General features: G+C 34.0%; 3 protein-coding genes across 3 annotated transcripts; all 3 read left to right on the top strand.

Moving 5' to 3' along the window:
- Window positions 1-10,249: 10,249 nt before the first annotated feature.
- Window positions 10,250-12,920, top strand: LOC142605351 (MLP-like protein 34). The gene is made up of 2 exons (XM_075776817.1): window positions 10,250-10,477; window positions 12,618-12,920. The coding sequence occupies exons 1-2, from the start codon at window positions 10,285-10,287 to the stop codon at window positions 12,884-12,886; spliced, it is 462 nt and encodes a 153-aa protein (XP_075632932.1). The 5' UTR covers window positions 10,250-10,284; the 3' UTR covers window positions 12,887-12,920.
- A 2,680-nt stretch (window positions 12,921-15,600) lies between these two features.
- LOC142629196 (uncharacterized) lies at window positions 15,601-17,186 on the top strand. The gene is made up of 3 exons (XM_075803166.1): window positions 15,601-15,802; window positions 16,043-16,291; window positions 16,630-17,186. The coding sequence occupies exons 1-3, from the start codon at window positions 15,601-15,603 to the stop codon at window positions 17,184-17,186; spliced, it is 1,008 nt and encodes a 335-aa protein (XP_075659281.1).
- Window positions 17,187-17,332: 146 nt separating this feature from the next.
- Window positions 17,333-17,929, top strand: LOC142629186 (uncharacterized). Its single transcript, XM_075803159.1, has one exon. The coding sequence runs from the start codon at window positions 17,333-17,335 to the stop codon at window positions 17,927-17,929; it is 597 nt and encodes a 198-aa protein (XP_075659274.1).
- The last annotated feature ends 648 nt before the right edge of the window (window positions 17,930-18,577 follow it).

Here is an 18,577-nt window from a genome sequence, read left to right as displayed (position 1 = left end):
ATATTTTTAATTTTTTAATTGCTGAGTCCCGCCGCACCCGCACCCGCACCCGTGCTTCATAGAGAAAACGTGAAAAGGCTGAACATAATAAGGAAAGAAGAGATTAATATTTTTATTATTAGTATTTGGTTGAAGGGATAGAAAAGGGTAGAGAATAAGTATTTTGTATTACATTCCTATTATATTCTTGTGTTGAATTTTTTTTCATAAACTTTATCTATGTAAGACACTTTCTCTTATTTTCCTCCAATTTTGGAAGATTAAAATGGGGGCCTAATTATAAAATGTCCATCACTCCCTTATTCCTTCCATTTTCCCATTCTACTGAACAAGAGAAATTATTAATCCATCTCTTCTGTTCTCTCAACCCTCTTCCATCCTACCATGTTTCCTCCCAACCAAATGCACTCACAAAGTCTTTTTATTGTTAAATGGATGGATTCATTTGGTATTTAAGTCCTAAACCCCACTTGTTGGATTGAACTTGAGATGGGATAATTTTATCTTATTCTAGCTTTGGAGGATCTTCCCAGCCTTCAACCAACCCATTGCCATCCCTAGGTCTAAGTTTTTTGTTTTCTTTTGGCTTGGGGGGAGGGGCAAGGATGATGTAATTCACAGAATTTAGTTGGTATAAAAGATTCTTTCTGTTTGTGAAATCATCCTTACATTTTTGATTCTCTAGTGAATTTTCTCTTTTCCTAATAGCAATTTTAAATATAATGCATTATACAATTATAGCCATGCCATACAATTTTAATTTTTGAAGCTTCCTGTTGTAGTTAGATGGTAACCTAGGAGGCATGGCTTAGACATGGCTACATGTGTGTCCATGGAGTGTCTGGGAAAAAAAAAAAAAAAACACGGTTGTGGCATGCTCTCGATATGGCTTAAAAAAATTTTAAAAAAGAAAAAGAAAAAATACCGATTTGCATTCCTACTGTGATAACGAGGACCATCAATCAATAGAACAAATGCTTCAAACAAATTTCTTTCTGTCTCATTCTAGAATAGCTTCTCTCATCTCTCTCATACTCTGTCTATGTTGCGCCATCGTTGATCCTCAGCTTTCTCATTGTCAACCTTGTCAGCCATCCTCACTGTCAGATTGGCAACCTGTCATGGCCATCACACCATCTGATTTGTCAATGCTCTATTGTTGATTGCTCCTCATTCTTAGTTCTACATCTGTCTCGCCTACTCTCCCCTGTTTTGTTCTCTATGTTTTTTTATATTTTATTTTTCTCATTTTTGTTTTTAGAGAGTTCTATTTTCTCGTATCTATCAAAACAAAGGGTTTTATTTATTTATAATTGTTATAAAGTATAATAGTTTTGGTGAAGTGCTTAAGATTGTTGTATTCCAATAAATTATGGTCCTGTTATATTTTTTACTTTTATTTTTTTACATGAATTGTTTTACAAGTATAAAGTTATTGTTAAAACTATTATTTATTAACATATTACGGTCTTTTGAAGATAATGAGAGATCGATGCTAGATCTTAAGTTATTTTCTTTAGAACTTTATTGGATTGGTTGTTAGCTTTGCGAAACCAATCATTTTCTTCTTTTCTTGATTTTCTTGATTTATGTAATTTTTGTACTTGATTTGTTGACCACTGTATGCTTCCAGTGTACTAGGTTTTTTTTTTTATTTTTATATCAATAAATCTTGTTACTTATCAAAAAAAAAAATGTTATTGTTAAAAATGATCCTTTATTTGCACTATTTTATTTATTTATTTTTGAAGTTGATTTATTTGTAGTAAATAAATAATAAAAATTTGATTGCTCCTAATAAATTATGCCCTAAAGTACACCTGAACTAATTATTAATTAATAATCAAATAATTATGACCGTGTTCTTGTTTTTCAAGTATTATTGTGTCTCGTGCTCATGTCCGTGCTTGCTAACATCCTGAAATGTTCCTAGTATAATAGTATTTAGATTCAGTTTAAGGTTTTGAGGCATTTATATTTGGAGAAGCAGTTGCAAGCTAAATGATTCTAATATTTTATGATTTTAGAAAATTAGTTGAAATGTAAGTCTGTATTCATTTCAAGGTCCATAGCCAACCATAAGTATTGGCTTGTTTTATGTGTTTCAGGGGCCAAAGAAGCTACACTTTTGAGTATATTTTTGAGAAAACTGAAACTTTCATTTTATAAATGAACACCATGTAGAGTTTGTAGATCAAAGCCATTTTGAGCCTGTTGGGGTCAATTTGTAAATTTCATGTAGCAGTGGTTTGGAGAGGGAAACTTCCTGGCTGAGAAGGATACATTTTGTCAGGTTTGGTCAAACTTTTAACTTATATGAAAGAAAAAGATCAGAAGACTCACCAAGTTATATATTTATATGAATGCTTGCAGTAGTAAAATGGCATTTATATGGTGCATTTTTTATCCCTGGGAGGGCTAGGTATCAGAATTTGTAGCATGCTATGGATATTTGAGGGTGCAGCAGTATGTAAATATGGTTGGGGAAAAAAAAAGAGTTGTGTTGCCATTCTTTTTTGTAGAATTTGCAACATTTGGAGATTAATGGCCTCTTGGATTTAACTTTTTATCTGATCCCCCAAATTTAGTGAGAAAAGGGAGAGGGTAAGGAGGAGATGGGGATCATGTGTTGAATGACGAACTGTGATCTTAGTTTTCAGTTGCTTGTTGGTGTAAACCATGCCTCCCTGTTGTTGACATAGGTGTGAAGTATGACTTATCAAAAAGACATGTGTAAAGTATGAACTTTTATTAGCAAAATTTATGAATGCCCTCTCTCTCTCTAATGGCAAAGGAAGTGGAATTATTCTGCCTATTTTTGGCTGAAGTGAGGTGCATAGATAACTTCATGTTTCACCTTATGAAATAGGAATTACAGAAATGAAGTTTTGAGAGTTAATTCTGTTTATCAGTAAGTTTCTGATATTCTTGATTATTGCAATTATTTGTGGTTCCATGTAAGGAGACAATGACATTGAGAACTGAATGGGAGATGAAATTGAAGTTTTGAAAGAGAACTTATTGGTAAGATTTGAGAAGTGTTGGTCATTGCAGTATTTATGCGGTTGCAGATGAACCTGTAAGAATTAGACATTTGATTGGTTAGTCATTGTTTTTTACATGTGGCCTATTATTTTGCATCTCGAGTGTCGCTAAGTGTTGGTATAAGCTTGAATTGTGGTTTAATGGCAGGTAATCAGAAACAGTTTCATCTCATACACTACTTGTGGTGGGATTCGTCTGTCTATCATTTTTCTTTTGATAGATCATCTGTGTATCATTGGGGTGACAGTCACAAGTGGTGCTAATAGAAGTGTCAAAGTATTTACTATGGCTCACGCACGCGCTGAAATGAGAGCGATTTATGTCATGCAGCAGCTGCTATGGCTTCGGGCTCGTGCGATATAGGAATAGGATATATAATCATTTTATTCAAAGCTACGATGATTTGAGTCCATTTAAGCCACGTCCACATATTTTTATTAATTCATAATTAAACTATTTTTTTTCCCTTTTTCTTTTATTTTGTTTCCCTTGTTTCAGATACTTTCCTCTTCACACACACACACACTATTTCTCTCCAATTATTACTTCCATCCAACTCCCAGTCAATCAAAAGATATCATAGATATGGTGAGTTTGGTTCAGCTTTTAGAAATTGGACTTTTTGAAAAAGTTGAGTTTTCAAAAAGTGCAGTATGATTCAAAAAACTGAGTGTTTGGTAAAAGCTGTTAAAAAGTGCTTTTTGAAAAAGCTGAGTGTTTGGTTGGCACTTATAAAAGTGGCAGTTTGAGGGGTAAATTACTAAAAAGGACAATGTCTATATAAAGAGAATTCTTTGTTTTAATTACCTTTTTTAATGTAAGTTATGGATACAATATTTTCATAAAAATTTCACAATAAAGTCTATATAACAAGTTGTTAATGGTAGGAAAAAAAAATGTCATTAGTAGGTCTAGATGAGAACTAATAACAACTTACTATGTAAATTTTATTATAAAATTGTTATAAAAATATTCTGTCAATAGTACTTTTTTTTTTTCTTGAAGAAAAATAGTACTAACTTAAAAACTTTATTCTTTTTTTTTTAACATCATTTATTCTTTTTATATTCATTCCTAACAATTATATTTTTCAATGAATAGTGTTATATTCATAACATTTTTCGCAATATTTTCAAACAAAATTTATGTGAAAAGTTGTTACTACTAATTTGAACCCACCGTTGAAATTATATTTTTGCCCACCAATATTAACTAATAACAATATGTTACTTAAAATTTATTGTGAAAATATTGCGATAGCATTTCTAAATTGTTATATTCATTTCTTTCTTTCTATCATCCACACGTTTCCTTTTTTTCTTTTTCTTTTTCTTTTCTCTTGATTTTTCTCCACCACACACGTATACCCATTATCTCCATCCTCTCCTTTTTTTTCTCTACACATTCCACTTGATTCCAAAACTCTCTGTCTTTCTTTCTCCAGCTCTGTTTCTCTACTTTTTTTTTCTTTTTTTTTTCTCCTCCACACACGGTATCCTATCTCTACCCCCCCTCTTTTATTTTCTTTTTCTTTGAGAACATTCCAGCAGCTCTCATCATTCTCTCTCTCTCTCTCTCTCTTTTTTTTTTTTTTTTTTTTCCAGTTCTCTCACTCTTTTTTTTTTACTTGATTCTTGTTCGTCCCCAACGCAGTCCAAATGGAAGAAGAAGAAGAAGACGAAGAAAGAAGAAGAAGAAGAAGACAGACTCTCCACCAATTCATCATCAAGCTCTCATCCTCCTCAAACTGTCATCGATTCATCCATCATCCTCACCGATTCATCATCGTCCTCACCGCCGCCGCCGAAGCTCACGCACCATCGCATCGAAGTTCACGCATTGTCGCCGACCCACGCACCACTGTCGACCCTATTCATCATCTTCCTCACCCATCTTCGAAGCCTAGCTCCGTTCATCCATCATCTTTCGACGATCTGTTGATTTTGCATTTGAGTGTGTGTGTGTTTGCATATGGGTCTTAATTTGCTTTGTTTACTGATGTGTGTGTGCGTGTTTGCATATGGGTCGCAGAGCAGAGAGATGAGAGATGAGAGGCTCTGTGAGGAATGCGTGAGAAAAAGAGAGAAAGAAGGGTAAAATCAAGGGTATTTGTTCTGTTTTGGGTAAAGCAAAGAAATGGTAAAGCAAGGTTAGTTGGGTAAAATCACCTGTGGTCCAATGGATACCTTCATAACGCGCACTCCGCTTTTCCAAAATGGTCCGAAGCCCCCCATAAATTTTATGCGCGTTTAGTTCAGTGTAGAGAAACGCGCTTTTTCATTAAAGCCAACTTTTTCAAGTTGCCAAACACGTAAACAGTGTACACTTTTACAAACGCGCATAAAGGGGCTTAAAAAGTGGAAACAAACACACACTTAGGGCAACTTGGAGAAACTTTCGAAGCAGTGAACAGAGATGAGTATTAGTGGTAGTGGGCTTTGGTGGTGTAGTGAACGAAGATGAGTATTAGTGGGCTTCTAGTGGAGATGCGGTTCACACAAAGACACAGTAATTGACGGCAACAAACAGGGACTAGGAAGGTGGATTCAATGGTGAGTATGGGATAGCCATTTGTGCTTCACGTTTCAAAATCCCTTGGCTTTCATTGCCCATATATAGGGTGACAATTTTTAACCACACCCAAGAACCCACTCATAACCTACTTAAATTGGATAAGTTTTGACTCAACTCAATTAAAGATTTGGTTAAATGGGTAAGGACTCAAATGGTTAACCAATTAAATGAGTATTAATGGGTAAACCTGTTGGGTATCCAATGGGTACCAAGTTTTTTTCCCCCCAAATTTCAACTATTCTAACACCAAAACCCATAATTCTCAAGTCCTTGACCCCTCGTTTCATGTTATTTATTTTCTTGAGCTTTCTCTCTCTTTTTTTCACAATTTTAAATTGTAAATCCTTCTAACCCTCTCTCACATTGAGGCCTCCATAGCCAAAGATTTGAGCTCCTCTCATCGGTTGTCACCACTCGCTGTTGTCATGATGATTTTTAAACTCTTAGAAGCCCTCTTCTCTATCTCATTTTTCTCTCTCTTCTCACAACTCCATGGCTGAAACAAGGAAAAAGCTTCTTCTGTGCCACCACTAGTCACTGTTGTTAGTCACTGTTGCTGGTGGAGCTACTCCCTCTTTGGTTCGATTAGACTTAACCAAACACCTTTTCTCTCTCTCACATCGAAAAAAATTGTTTGAATCGATTTCCAAATCTTGCCGAGATCGATTGAGTTTGGGCTTTAGATTAAGTTTGTGGAACCAAATTTAGGTGATTTGTCTTTTCTGTAAAAAGTTTATTTGGAAATTTTCCTTTATGTTTTGTTGAAGCCTTGTTTGGTTGCAGTAAGTGCTTTCATATATTTATGTAATGTGAGAAGTGCTAATTTTATACTAGGATCCTTTGTAGCCTTATTGTCTCTCCTTTTTTTTTTTTTTCAATATATCTAGAAAAAAAAAATCGTTGTTAAATCTTATACCTATTGCAGTGGCTATTATTGCTATAAAACAATCATAATAGCGTGAGAAAATTCTCGACTACAAGAGGTGCATCTCTTATGCATTGGTAATATGCCATACCTCTATTATATTGTGTGAAGCCTATGGGTGGCTAGAGTTCACACAACGTAAGAAAAATGTTGCATATAATTGATATTTAAAGATACTTTTTTCCCACTATAGGTGATGAACAAATTTATTTTTGATTTCGGGTACGGGTATTTAAAGACACTCATTAAAGTTACTCATTTATAATGGAAGATGAATCAGTTTACACTTCAATTTTTGTAATACCCTTATCCCGAGCAATTGAAAGCACTAACATCTAACAACTTTCATGGTCTTGTTCCCTTTAAAGTTTAATAACATAGTACATTGCATTATGGACGCATTATGGACCGATTTTATAATCAGTGGCGGCTCTAGGAAATTTTTTCAAGGTGTTCTTTAAGAAGCATAAATTACACACTCTAATAAAAGAGATTGATCTTGAGCTTTTTTATAGGGTCTATTGGGCATTTGAGTTTGCTATGTTATAATTTTTTTTCTTCAGATTTTAGTTCAAAATTTTTTTTTGGGCTTCTTTTTGCTTGAAAGCCTCAATATATTGTTAAGTAAAACAAATTATAGAGCAAGGTTTAATTTTATTGGCATAAAAAAAAATTTGAGGATGTTCTCAAATTTTTTTTGAAGGGTAGACAAATATAAAATTTTAAATTATTATATATATAATTTCAGGTCAGGGTGGTCCTGTGACCACCCTGGCCTTCAAGTGCCGCCGCCCTTGTTTATAATGGATGTTGAATCGGGGTCCACTTTAATTTACTACCCTGGCCTTCAAGTGCCGCCGCCCCTGTTTATAATGGATGCTGAATCAGGGTCCACTTTAATTTTTATAACACCTTTGTTCCAAGCATTTGAAAATTGAAAGGCATTTGAAAGCATTACTATCTAACAAATAATAGCATCCTGTGCAAACTAGGACCTGTTAGGCCTAAAAATGTTTAGCTTTTTGTTTGTTGTCTCATATCTTGTTTTGTTTTTGTAACGACCCAAGGAATAGCGCTAGCCACATCTGTGCTATACCTTAAAAGGACTAGTCACAATTGAGGCTTTTTGTAGTTGTTAATAAAGCCCAGTTCAACCTAGTAAATACCCGATGTGGGACTCATCACACACCCACACACATCACACAATCAATCAAATTGGAGTATCACAATCTCTCTCACTTAAATCCCTAACGTCCTCGTTAGGGCCCACTTTGTGGGGTAGTGTCTCCGAGCCCACACGGGGTTACCAGGTCGGCTCTGATACCATATGTAACGACCCAAGAAAAAGCGCTAGCTACATCTGCGCTATACCTCAAAAGAACTAGTCACAATTGAGGCTCCTTGTAGTTGTTAATAAAGTCCAGTTCAACCCAGTAAATACCTGATGTGGGACTCATCACACACCCACACATATCACACAATCAATCAAATTGGGGCATCACAGTTTTTTTTCCCCTTCAAAATTTTAAAGTCAGCTTTCAATTTTTTGTCACATATTTAACATAAAAGGTACCAAAAACTATATTTTAACACTATTTAAATAAGCAATCAAAAACTTTACACCAAGTAAAATCTAAATCACCAATGTAGCTTCTCTTAAACTTTTGTTTGAAGCAATTGGAAGTTCATAAATATAGCCCATAACTCTCTTTTATCGTATGCAGTGGTGACTCCAGGAATTTTGCCCAAGGTGTTCATATTCCACTTTGAAAAAATTTTGGGTCATTTCGGTCTATTTCGGGTGTTTCGGGACATTTCGGTAAATACCGGCCGAAATTCAAAATTTGGCATGCATGAAGTTTGTACTTAAAAAAAAAAAATTTCTTAATACCAAAACAAATTTGCATTCTGTACACCGAAAAACCTCAAAAGGAAAAAAAAAATTAAAAAAATAAAACGAAAAGAAATTAATGAACAAAGGTACAGACACAATAAACTATAATTTCATTTGAAATATTAATAAAATTATTAATTATTGTTGTTTGGTTGTTTCACAAATTTGTTTGTCTTTTATAAACTATAATTTGTTGTATTGTTGTTTCATTAATTATTAAATTATTAATTGTTGTTTAGCCGAACATAATTTAATTTGTTTGTCTTTTTAATGTATTAGTTAATTAAATTATTAATTATTGGTGTTTAGTTGCTTCATTCATTTTTTTACTAACTATTAGAAGTCTAGCACACACCCCATTGTGCGTTAGCACACACCTCATGTGTGCACACACCTTTGCTTTTGCATGCCTTTTAGTTCAAAATTTGTTTGGCATAAAATTTTTGAGAGTGTTCCTGATATTGCTTGAGGGTGTTCCTATTTTTTTTAAAGGTAAACAAATAAAAAAAATTTAATTATTATATATAAAAAAAAAAAACTCAAGCCAGGGTGTTCCTAGGAACACCCTGGCTTCTGAGTGGCGTCGCCACTAATCGTATGATGACATAAATTGGAGCCATAAGAGAAGCCTATTTGCTAGGACTCTGAGCGAGTCAAATTGGCTAGGTTGAGGGGAAAGTTTTTAGCTAATTCATCATTGGTGGGTTGGAAAAATTCCAAACTACCACCAACCCATCAAGTTAAAAAAAATGGCAGATTAGTTGAAAATTTGGAAGGTTTTAACGGTTTAGTTTTAGTTATGTGTTATAAATTGAACATAAAATTTATTTTACCATTTACAGATAAATTTATGTTGTATTTTCTCTAAAACCTATAAATTACTGAAGGAAATCACATAAAGCGATCAACTTTCCCATAGATTAAAGCACACACATTTGAAGCTGTGAGTGTTTTCTATTTTTTTCTTAAAAAAAGAAAAAGAAAAGTTATGAGTACCATATTCATGTCACTATATATACTTACAAATATGTTCGGAATGTATCATTCATTTTCATGTTAACACACGTAAATCATGGAGTTAACAAAAATAAAAACAAAAACATATATATATATATATATATATATATATATATATATATATATATATATATATTTATTGGATCAAGTTTTGGCGATTTTAAAAATACTCAACCTATCATCTAATATGACTCACTATTTTAGTAGTTGAACCAGCACACATTAAGACATCAATTTTTGGTAAATAACATAAAGCTGTCAATACTTTTCAATTTTCGAGAAATTTTTTTCCAAAAATAATTAATTATTGTGTAAATTAGCAAAATCCTTCTTATATATCGGACACTCGCATAGGAGGTGGGCTCCATGATGGGTACCACGTGTAGGGCCTAATTGGAGCACTGCTTTGAGATTTTACCTAAATTTTTACAATTTTGGAACAGCAATTACGGTCTCTGTTAAACTCATTATATAAAGTGATCTAAGTAAACTAGGGACATGCATATATCAACGTATGTATGAGATCTAGGTATATTCTTCCCCGGGGCCTAAACTTTACCCGTATTCATTTGTAATCGAATTCAAAGCCTAGATACGTATCACAGAGAAAGTGACATGCTCAATATCCTATAACAAAGACTATTAGTTATAATAAAAAGATAATATGGAAAAGGTACCAAAACAAGTTGCAAACCATAAAACCCACTTGGTAATATTCTAAAAACTTTGATACGAATTCGGTTAACTATAAAAGCAATTCAAGGATTAGTTTCATTACCACATAGTTTTATAAGTTGTCCAACATTTGGTTTTGGTGGCTGCTTAAGTAATGGCTGACAGTTCGATTGCCAGGCTCGAGGCACAAGTGGAGATAAAGGCAGATGTAGAAAAGTACTATGGCTTCTTTAGGAACAACATGCATCGTTTGGTTCAAATGTTCCCCCAAAACATTAAGAGCTTTCAAATACAAGACGGAGATGAGGTCAGGGCTGGCTGTCTGACCCATTGGAAATATGACCTCGGTAAATTATAATTATTTATACCTTTCTATAAATTATTTTCAAAATTGAAATTTGGCTAGATATGCTGATATGGCAATATACAGTGTCAACGATCAAGTCTAGTCCCAAATTTGTGGGGTTTTGCTATAACTTAACATATTAGTGAGAGTCAATCACACTCACACACACACATATACCACACACTTTGGCATCACAACTTTGACATGATAAGTTGTGAATGGTGGAAAATATGGTGGGTTTATATAAAAATGACAGTCTACTACATATGATGGTTGTAGAAAATAACGTGGTAAAATGTGTGATCCTAAAATTACTCGTTTGCCATTCTATATTAAATCTAAAGTCATATTTTCAGTTTTTTTTTTTTTTTTAATTGAGCTGTCATGTTTTTACTACTTCTACAAAGTTCTACTAATGTTATTTTGGATCTTTCATTACCTATTTTTGGTTGCCTCAACTCGAATAGGCACACTCTTTCTTATTACTACATTAACCATTTTCCTCTGAACATGACCAAATTATCTTAAATAGCTTTAAATTATCTTTTCATCAATAGGAGCCATTCCAATTATGATCTTATCTTTAAGTGAATTTTCTAACTTTGAATCTTATCTTTTCATGTACTTATATTTATTCATCTTAATATTCTTATTCCAGTTAAACTCATTTTATAAGTATGTTGCTTCTCAATAGCCAAACATTTTGTACCATAAAGCATAACTGGTATTATGTCTTATAAAATTTCTCTTTAAGTTAATAGGTAATCTACTATCACATAATATTCTTATTGTATTCTCTACTTCATCTACTTTGCTCTTATCCTATATTTTATATTCTCTTCACTCTTTCATTCCTTATTTGTCATTAATCTAAGATATTGAGAGTCTTTTTGAGATCCGCTTATTTTACTGAAACTGATTTTTTTTTTGCTGAAAATACTGTAAATAAAGGAAAAAGTTAGCTGAAATAGAACAGTGAGATCTATAAATAGTACCAAAAAGTTCAATTGGGCTCATAAATAGTAGTAAAAATAAGCTAGTAAAAATAATTTTTGCCAAATACAAACTGAAAGCAGTTAGATAGGGATTATAAATTTATACATGGTAAAAAGGGGAACGCTCCATCTGTTATGTTGCTAAGAATTTGGGACTAATACATGAAGGGAAATATTTTATTTTGATCCCTTCATAATTAATTATGGAACTTTCTAGTATAGAAAGTGAAGAGTCTAAATATTCTGTACTACTATTCCTGCTCCACTATATATTCCATAAATAAAAACATGTCACATGTCCATCTAATTTATTAAATGCTAAATTTATGCCTTCTATTATTTCAATTTTCTAAAATAAATAAATAAATAACCCATCATATTTAGGTAATTGAAATAATAGAAGGCATAAATGTAGCATTTAATAAATTAGATGGACATATAACATGTTTTTATTTGTGAAGTACATAATGAAGCAGGAAGAGATGGATAGAAGATTTGGACTCGGAAGTGAAGGGATGAGATGAATCTGTTCAATACTTCAAGAGATTTACTTATCCGCTCACATGATTAATGCATGCTGCAAAGTTCCTAAATATTCTAGACACCACAAGTCGACAGAATCAATTTTATGTAAGTGAAAAGGAAATTACTAAAGGATTATGGAATAAATGCTCTACTTTTGATACTTCGGTTTTTATATCACGAGCAGTCGAGGACTATAAATTGGTAGTATGATGGTTGTTGAAGTTCATTCCACTTCATAAAAAATTGCGTAAAAAGAAAAGGCAACATAGAAATTGTACTAGCATGCAGACACAAAAGAATTTAGGCTCTCACCACCCTCTTTCTGCTAAATGATTGTAAAATTTATTTATGGAAAAGTCTTATGTGATTTTTTTTTCCTTTCGCTTTTTTCTGTACTGTTACTGTCTAGAATAATGAATTGTAGATAGACAAATGCTTCAAATTGGAAAGATTTCCTAAATTTGAATGATTTGACAACATTAAGAACCTAATATGAAATAAGCTATAAACCATAGAGTTTTTAAGTTATTTCCCAAAGAAATAAGTATTTCCTCACCTAACTTTCTGTGTCTATATCTGCTATTAATTAAGTCTATATTTTTTTTGGCGAATTTGTGTCAGGGACTCCCATGACAGCGAAAATAAAAATCGAAGACATTGACGATGGAGATATGTCAATCACTTTTAATGTCATTCAAGGGGATGTGTTGAGGATTTACAAGAGTTTTAAGGAAAAATTTCAGGTTCTCAAAGTGCATGAGGGTGCTGGCTCTGTGGAGTGGACTCTGGAATTTGAGAAGGCTAATGTTAATGCCCCTGATCCAGAAGAATATGTGGACTTCGCAGTTAAGATGTCCAAAGGACTGGATGCTTACCTTTGCAAAAACTGATATTAGTCCTTGCATGTAATAATTTCAGCATATGCTGATCCTAGCTACTATTTACGACTTTGCATGGTTAAGTACTAGCAGAAATTGCAATGAATGTTGTATCTTATTATCTGATGAAGCATCTAGCTATCTATATGTTGTACATCAAATTGGAAAGAGGTAGCTATTGTCCATTTGTGCTTAATGTATGAGTTCTTTTAGCTATTGTCCCTGTACGGCTATACAATTGTTGGAGTATCGTCTTTTATGTATAGTTAATAGGCAGGACAAACACTAGACATGCATTGACATTCAAAAGACAGTATTGATGGGGAAGTGTTTATACCCATAAGGATAATAACGTGACATATATTATAAATTTTATTATATAAATCTTACAAATAGATGTGTTAATTTTTAAATATGAAACAAAAGAAAATTACATCCCTTTGTTTTGTAATAAAATTAATATTTTTTTTGTTATTGAATGATTTTTTTCTTTAATTAGTCTATTCTAAAATCTTTAGAAGTAATGGCTATATCTTTAGAAAAAATTTTGGGCCGTGACTCTTAATATGGCATTCACCTTAGAAGAAATTTAGGCCACCAGAAATAACGCCATCTTTATCAAAGCTTCAATTGACTTGCATCGCTTGGTGACCCACATCCACCACAAGCTTAAAGAAGCGTTGCTCGCTCTCAGTGAGCCTCCTTCTCCTCAGCCTTCTCCTCTGTCTTGGTCCCCCCTCCCCCTGTATGGATCACAGTCAATGTCAATGTTGATGTAGCTCTATCGCCTTCCAAGGTCTCCCTCGCTGTCTTTGCCAGAAATCACCACGGTAAGTGGTGAGGCCATCCAAGCCTGGGCCAGGATTACCAATGCCATCCCTCCTCTCTAAGCAGAGGCCCAAGCACTTCTTTGGGCTGTTAAGTTAGCAAGATGTGAAGGTTGGCCCCATGTCATTTTTGAAGGCGATGCAAAAGGAGTTTTTGATCCTCTCTCTATTGGAAAAGTTTTTAGACTCTCCTTCTTTTGTTTGGGTTAAGAGGTCCTGCAATGCTTTAGCCCACGCTACTGCTAAGTTTGCTATAATGTCTTTATCTTCTTTTTTCTTTAATAAGGATAATATTCCCCCCCGGCTCTTTCTGCCATCAGTAAGGATGATTATCCCTTGTTTCTGTCTCTTAGATTTATATATTGCAACTTACCAAAAAAAAAAAAAAATTTCAACTCCACTCAATATTTTTTTATTAAATGTGAATTTTAACAAATCTACTATTAGTTTACATTTTCTTCTTTTATTTTTTTATGCTTGAAAATTTTTGAAGATCAATAGTCATCTTATTAATCAAGTGTTTGAATTTCAATTTTTATAAGTCTAAAATTATGCATTAAAAATATGTTTATAGATTGAATAGTAAATAACATTTGATTAGCACGAAATTTGTCATACGTGTAAAAAACATGCAATTCAACTATTATATTTCAAAATACGTAACTATGTTAATTTTTTTAAGTGAGAGTTGTAGCCAACTTTGTCCATTTCTTAAACCAAGCCAAAAAGACCTACAACAAAACTTAAAGATCAACGTTACAAATATTGTTTTGGTAGTTGTTATAGTTTGTCTACAGCAACAAAATATTAAATTTTGGGATTAGTATGCATTGGCAATACAATTTTGAAATTACTATTATATATATGTGTGTGTATATACACATGGATTTTATAAAAAATTTCTAAAATGGTCTATTAATGACTGTCCTAAGCACGGGCCGGCTAACTGAACCCTTAAAATATGCATAGAATTCAAAATTTATTTTTCTAATATTCTTTGAATTATATAAAACTTTGGTTTATAACAAAAGCCTAGGGTTTGAAACTGAAAAGTCAAAAGATGGAGTAGAAAAAAAAAGATAGTGGAAGTTTTAGGGTTTTATTACGGTACAAGAATATTAGATTTTTAATTTTTTTAAAAATTTAATTGTTTATTTTTTAATTTTAAAAAATAATTATTTTGGGTAAAAGATGGGAAATATATTGAAATGCCGTGCAAAAAAGAAAGAATGAAAAAGGGATAAACACTTGAATAGAAGAAGACTGCCTTTGTTTAATTGCCCCCCTTGGCTAATGGCTCCGCCTCTGAATAGAAGAGAAAATGAAAGATACAAACTCATAGGGCAAATCACAGAGAGAGACAAAAGACACCAGTATTAATACCTAGAGAACTCTTTTTAAACTTTAGTGAAAAAATCAGGTTGCGCAAGTCAGTCGGTACTTTTCACAACGATTAATTAATTAATTAATTTATTCAGTTACAAGGCTCCTCACTTTTATAGAGGAAAAGGAAGAGATGAGAAATGTACAATTAATAATTTAATACAAATGTATCCTCTGAAATCTCCTGGACCAGATGGGATGCCTCCTTTATTCTTCCAGCATTTTTGGCCTACTGTTGGGCAAGTTGTTACTAAAACAGTTTTGGATTTTTTAAATTTTGGTATTTGTCCTCCAAAATTTAATGATACCCAAATTGTGCTAGTACCAAAAATTAAAAACCCTATGCGTGTTACAAAATATCGACCCATAAGCCTGTGCAATGTTGTTTATAAGCTAGCTTCAAAAATTTTGGCTAATAGACTTAAAAAAATCTTGCCATCTGTTATTAGTGATTGTCAAAATGCTTTTGTGCAAGGATGATTAATTACTGACAATGTATTGGTGGCTTTTGAGACAATGCATCACATTAGTCAAAAGAAGAGTGGGCAACTTGGTGTGATGACACTCAAATTAGATATAAGTAAGGCTTATGATAGGGTGGAATGGACTTATTTGGACAAAATGATGGAACGTTTGGGTTTTAATTCAAGGTGGCGTGATCTCATGATGCAATGCATTTCTACTGTTACTTATTCTGTTCGTATAAATGGTGTTTCATGTGGGTGTATTGTTCCAGCTAGAGGGTTGCGTCAAGGAGACCCCTTGTCTCCTTATTTGAGCTGAGGGTTTATCTGCTCTAATCAAACAGTCTGTGCAGTGTGGGAATATGGAGGGAGTTGCAGTGTGTTGGGGGGGGGGGGGGGCCCTAGTATTTCACATCTATTTTTTGCTAATGATAGTCTTATTTTCTGTAGAGCCAGTTTGGAAGAATGTGACTCCTTGTAGCAAATTTTTAAAGTGTATGAAGAGGCTTCGGGTCAGCAAATGAATAGGGCTAAAACTTCTCTCTTTTTTAGTCAAAACACAAGGGATGAAGTTAAAGAGGAGATTAAAACAAGATTTGGTGCCCAAATCATTCGTCAACATGAGAAGTATCTTGGTCTCCCTTCTTTGGTTGGTAGAAACAAAAGAAACTCCTTTAATGATATCAAAGAAAAATTGGCGAAGAAATTGGCTGGTTGGAAAGAGAAGTTGCTTTCTAAAGCAGGTAAGGAGGTGTTGATTAAGGCTGTGGCTCAGGCCATCCCAACTTATTCCATGTGTTGTTTTAAAATTCTTGATTCCCTTTGTGATGAACTGATTAGTATGGTAAGGAATTTTTGGTGGGGGAAAAAACAGGACGAACGGAAAAGGCCTGGTTAAGTTGGGATAAAATGTGTGTTCCTAAAGCTTGTGAAGGAATGGGTTTTAAACATTTGAAACATTTTAATTTGGCACTCTTAGCAAAGCAGGGTTGGCGGCCTCAAGTTGATCATAACTCCTTAGTCTATCAAGTCTTCAAGGCAAAATATTTTCCAGATTGTGACTTTGTGCATGCATCTATAGGGAGAAAACCATCATTTGTTTGGCGAAGTTTAATGGCTGCTCAAAAGATTGTTCAGAAAGGGTTATGCTGGCGTGTGGGAAATGGTAGAAATATCAAGATTTGGGAGGATAGTTGGGTACCTAGCTCCTCTACACATAAGATAATTTCGCCAAGAGGTTCGTTTCCTTTGATCTCTAGAGTCAGTGATTTAATCGATGCAGACCAGAAATGCTGGAATCTGAATAAGTTGAATAGAATTTTCCTTCCTTTTGAAGCTGATGAGATTGCAAGCATTCCTTTGAGCATTAGATTGCCGAATGACAAACAGGTTTGGGCAGCAACTTCAACTGGACTATTTTCAGTTCGAAGTGCTTATAACTTGGCTTTAAATATAGAGGAAGACGACGGAGCTGGTTCTACTTCTGATGGTGGTCATTTGCGTAGCTTCTGGAAACAATTATGGTCTTGCCAAATCCCTCACAAGATCAGACATTTTGCTTGGAGAGCAGCCCGGTACATTTTGCCAACTAAAGCTAATTTGGTTGCAAGGAAAATCTTAAGAGGACAGCAATTGTGAGGAATGTGGGCTATGTGCAGAATCTTTTTATCATCTTTTTTGGGAGTGTTCAAAAGCTAGAGACACTTGGGGCTCATTCATCCTTCCTTAGTCCATTATCTGCGGTTCCTTTTAGAAGCTATTTTGACTTTTTATGGTATATTATTATGGAAGCAGGTTGGAGTGTAGAGGATGTGGGTCTAGCTATAACTATTGCATGGGCTTTATGGTCTAATAGGAATAAAATGTTTCATGGGAAGCCACGGAAAGCAGGTGTGAAGCTGGTTGACTGGTGCAAGAGCTATTTAGATGAATATTGGGCAGCAAATAAAGTGTCAGTGAATCCACCAAATCATTTGGAAGTAGCTTGGACTCCTCCTACTTTTCCTTCTTACAAAGTTAATGTGGATGCTGCAAGGTTTATGGCTCAAAAAGCTGTGGGTGTTGGTGTAATTATTCGAGACCATGAAGGAAATTTCATTGCAGGGTTAAGTCAGATATTCCATGCTCCTCTGGGGACTGTTGAAGCTGAAGGAAAGGCATTTGAAGCCGGTATAATATTTGCAAAGCAGATGGGAATCAGGGACTTGGTTTTAGAAGGGGACTCATTGATTGTTGTACAGGCTTTAAAGCAAGTTTCTAATGCTCCACTAACTGTTTCTAGTCTGATATATGGGATATTAGCGGAATGTAATGATTTTAGGAAAGTGTGTTTCTCCCATGTTAAAAGGCAAGGCAATAGGCCTGCTCATTTATTGGCCTAACAAGCTCTAGGCTTGGATGATTTCTCTGTTTGGATTGAAGAGTGTCATTGTTTTTTAGAACAAGCTCTTGTCCATGATGTAACTAGTTGTTTATTATCATAAATAAAGTTTTAGTCTTCCTATAAAAAAAAAGTACCTTGTGCGTGCATATATGGTTCTACTGTTGGGCTTTGTGGAGCTTAGTTTATGTTTGATCTGATTGACGACCCGACTCGACTTGAATAATGTTGCGTGGTTTTTAATGGGAGATTTTCTAAGGCTTAGTCCATGGAGAAAATTGATTGTAGCCGCACCTTTGTATTTTTCCTTGATAATAGTGAAATCCCTGCAACTCCGTGGATGTAGGCAAATTGCCGAACCATGTAAATACTGTCTTGTACGTGTGTTTTTTTTTTTTTTTTTTTGCGTATGTTTTTCTCTATATTTTGTTCTCATAGGTTTAGGAATTTATGAAAATTCCCTACATCTACGTCGTATGGCAGTATCATTTTTGGCTGTGTCTCGAATGCATGTCGTATTAAACTGATTATTGGGAGAGGATCGAACAGATAGGCTGCTTCGGATTCTCTATACCATGGGAGTATATATAGTACATTCTAAAAAAATGCATTATGATATTATGTATCTTTTATTTAAGATTGTGTTTGG

Source organism: Castanea sativa, chromosome 1, assembly GCF_040712315.1.
Source record: "Castanea sativa cultivar Marrone di Chiusa Pesio chromosome 1, ASM4071231v1".
Classification (NCBI taxonomy): domain Eukaryota; kingdom Viridiplantae; phylum Streptophyta; class Magnoliopsida; order Fagales; family Fagaceae; genus Castanea; species Castanea sativa.
Note: the sequence above shows the minus strand (reverse complement) of the source record. Positions and strands in the feature narration are given on the sequence as shown.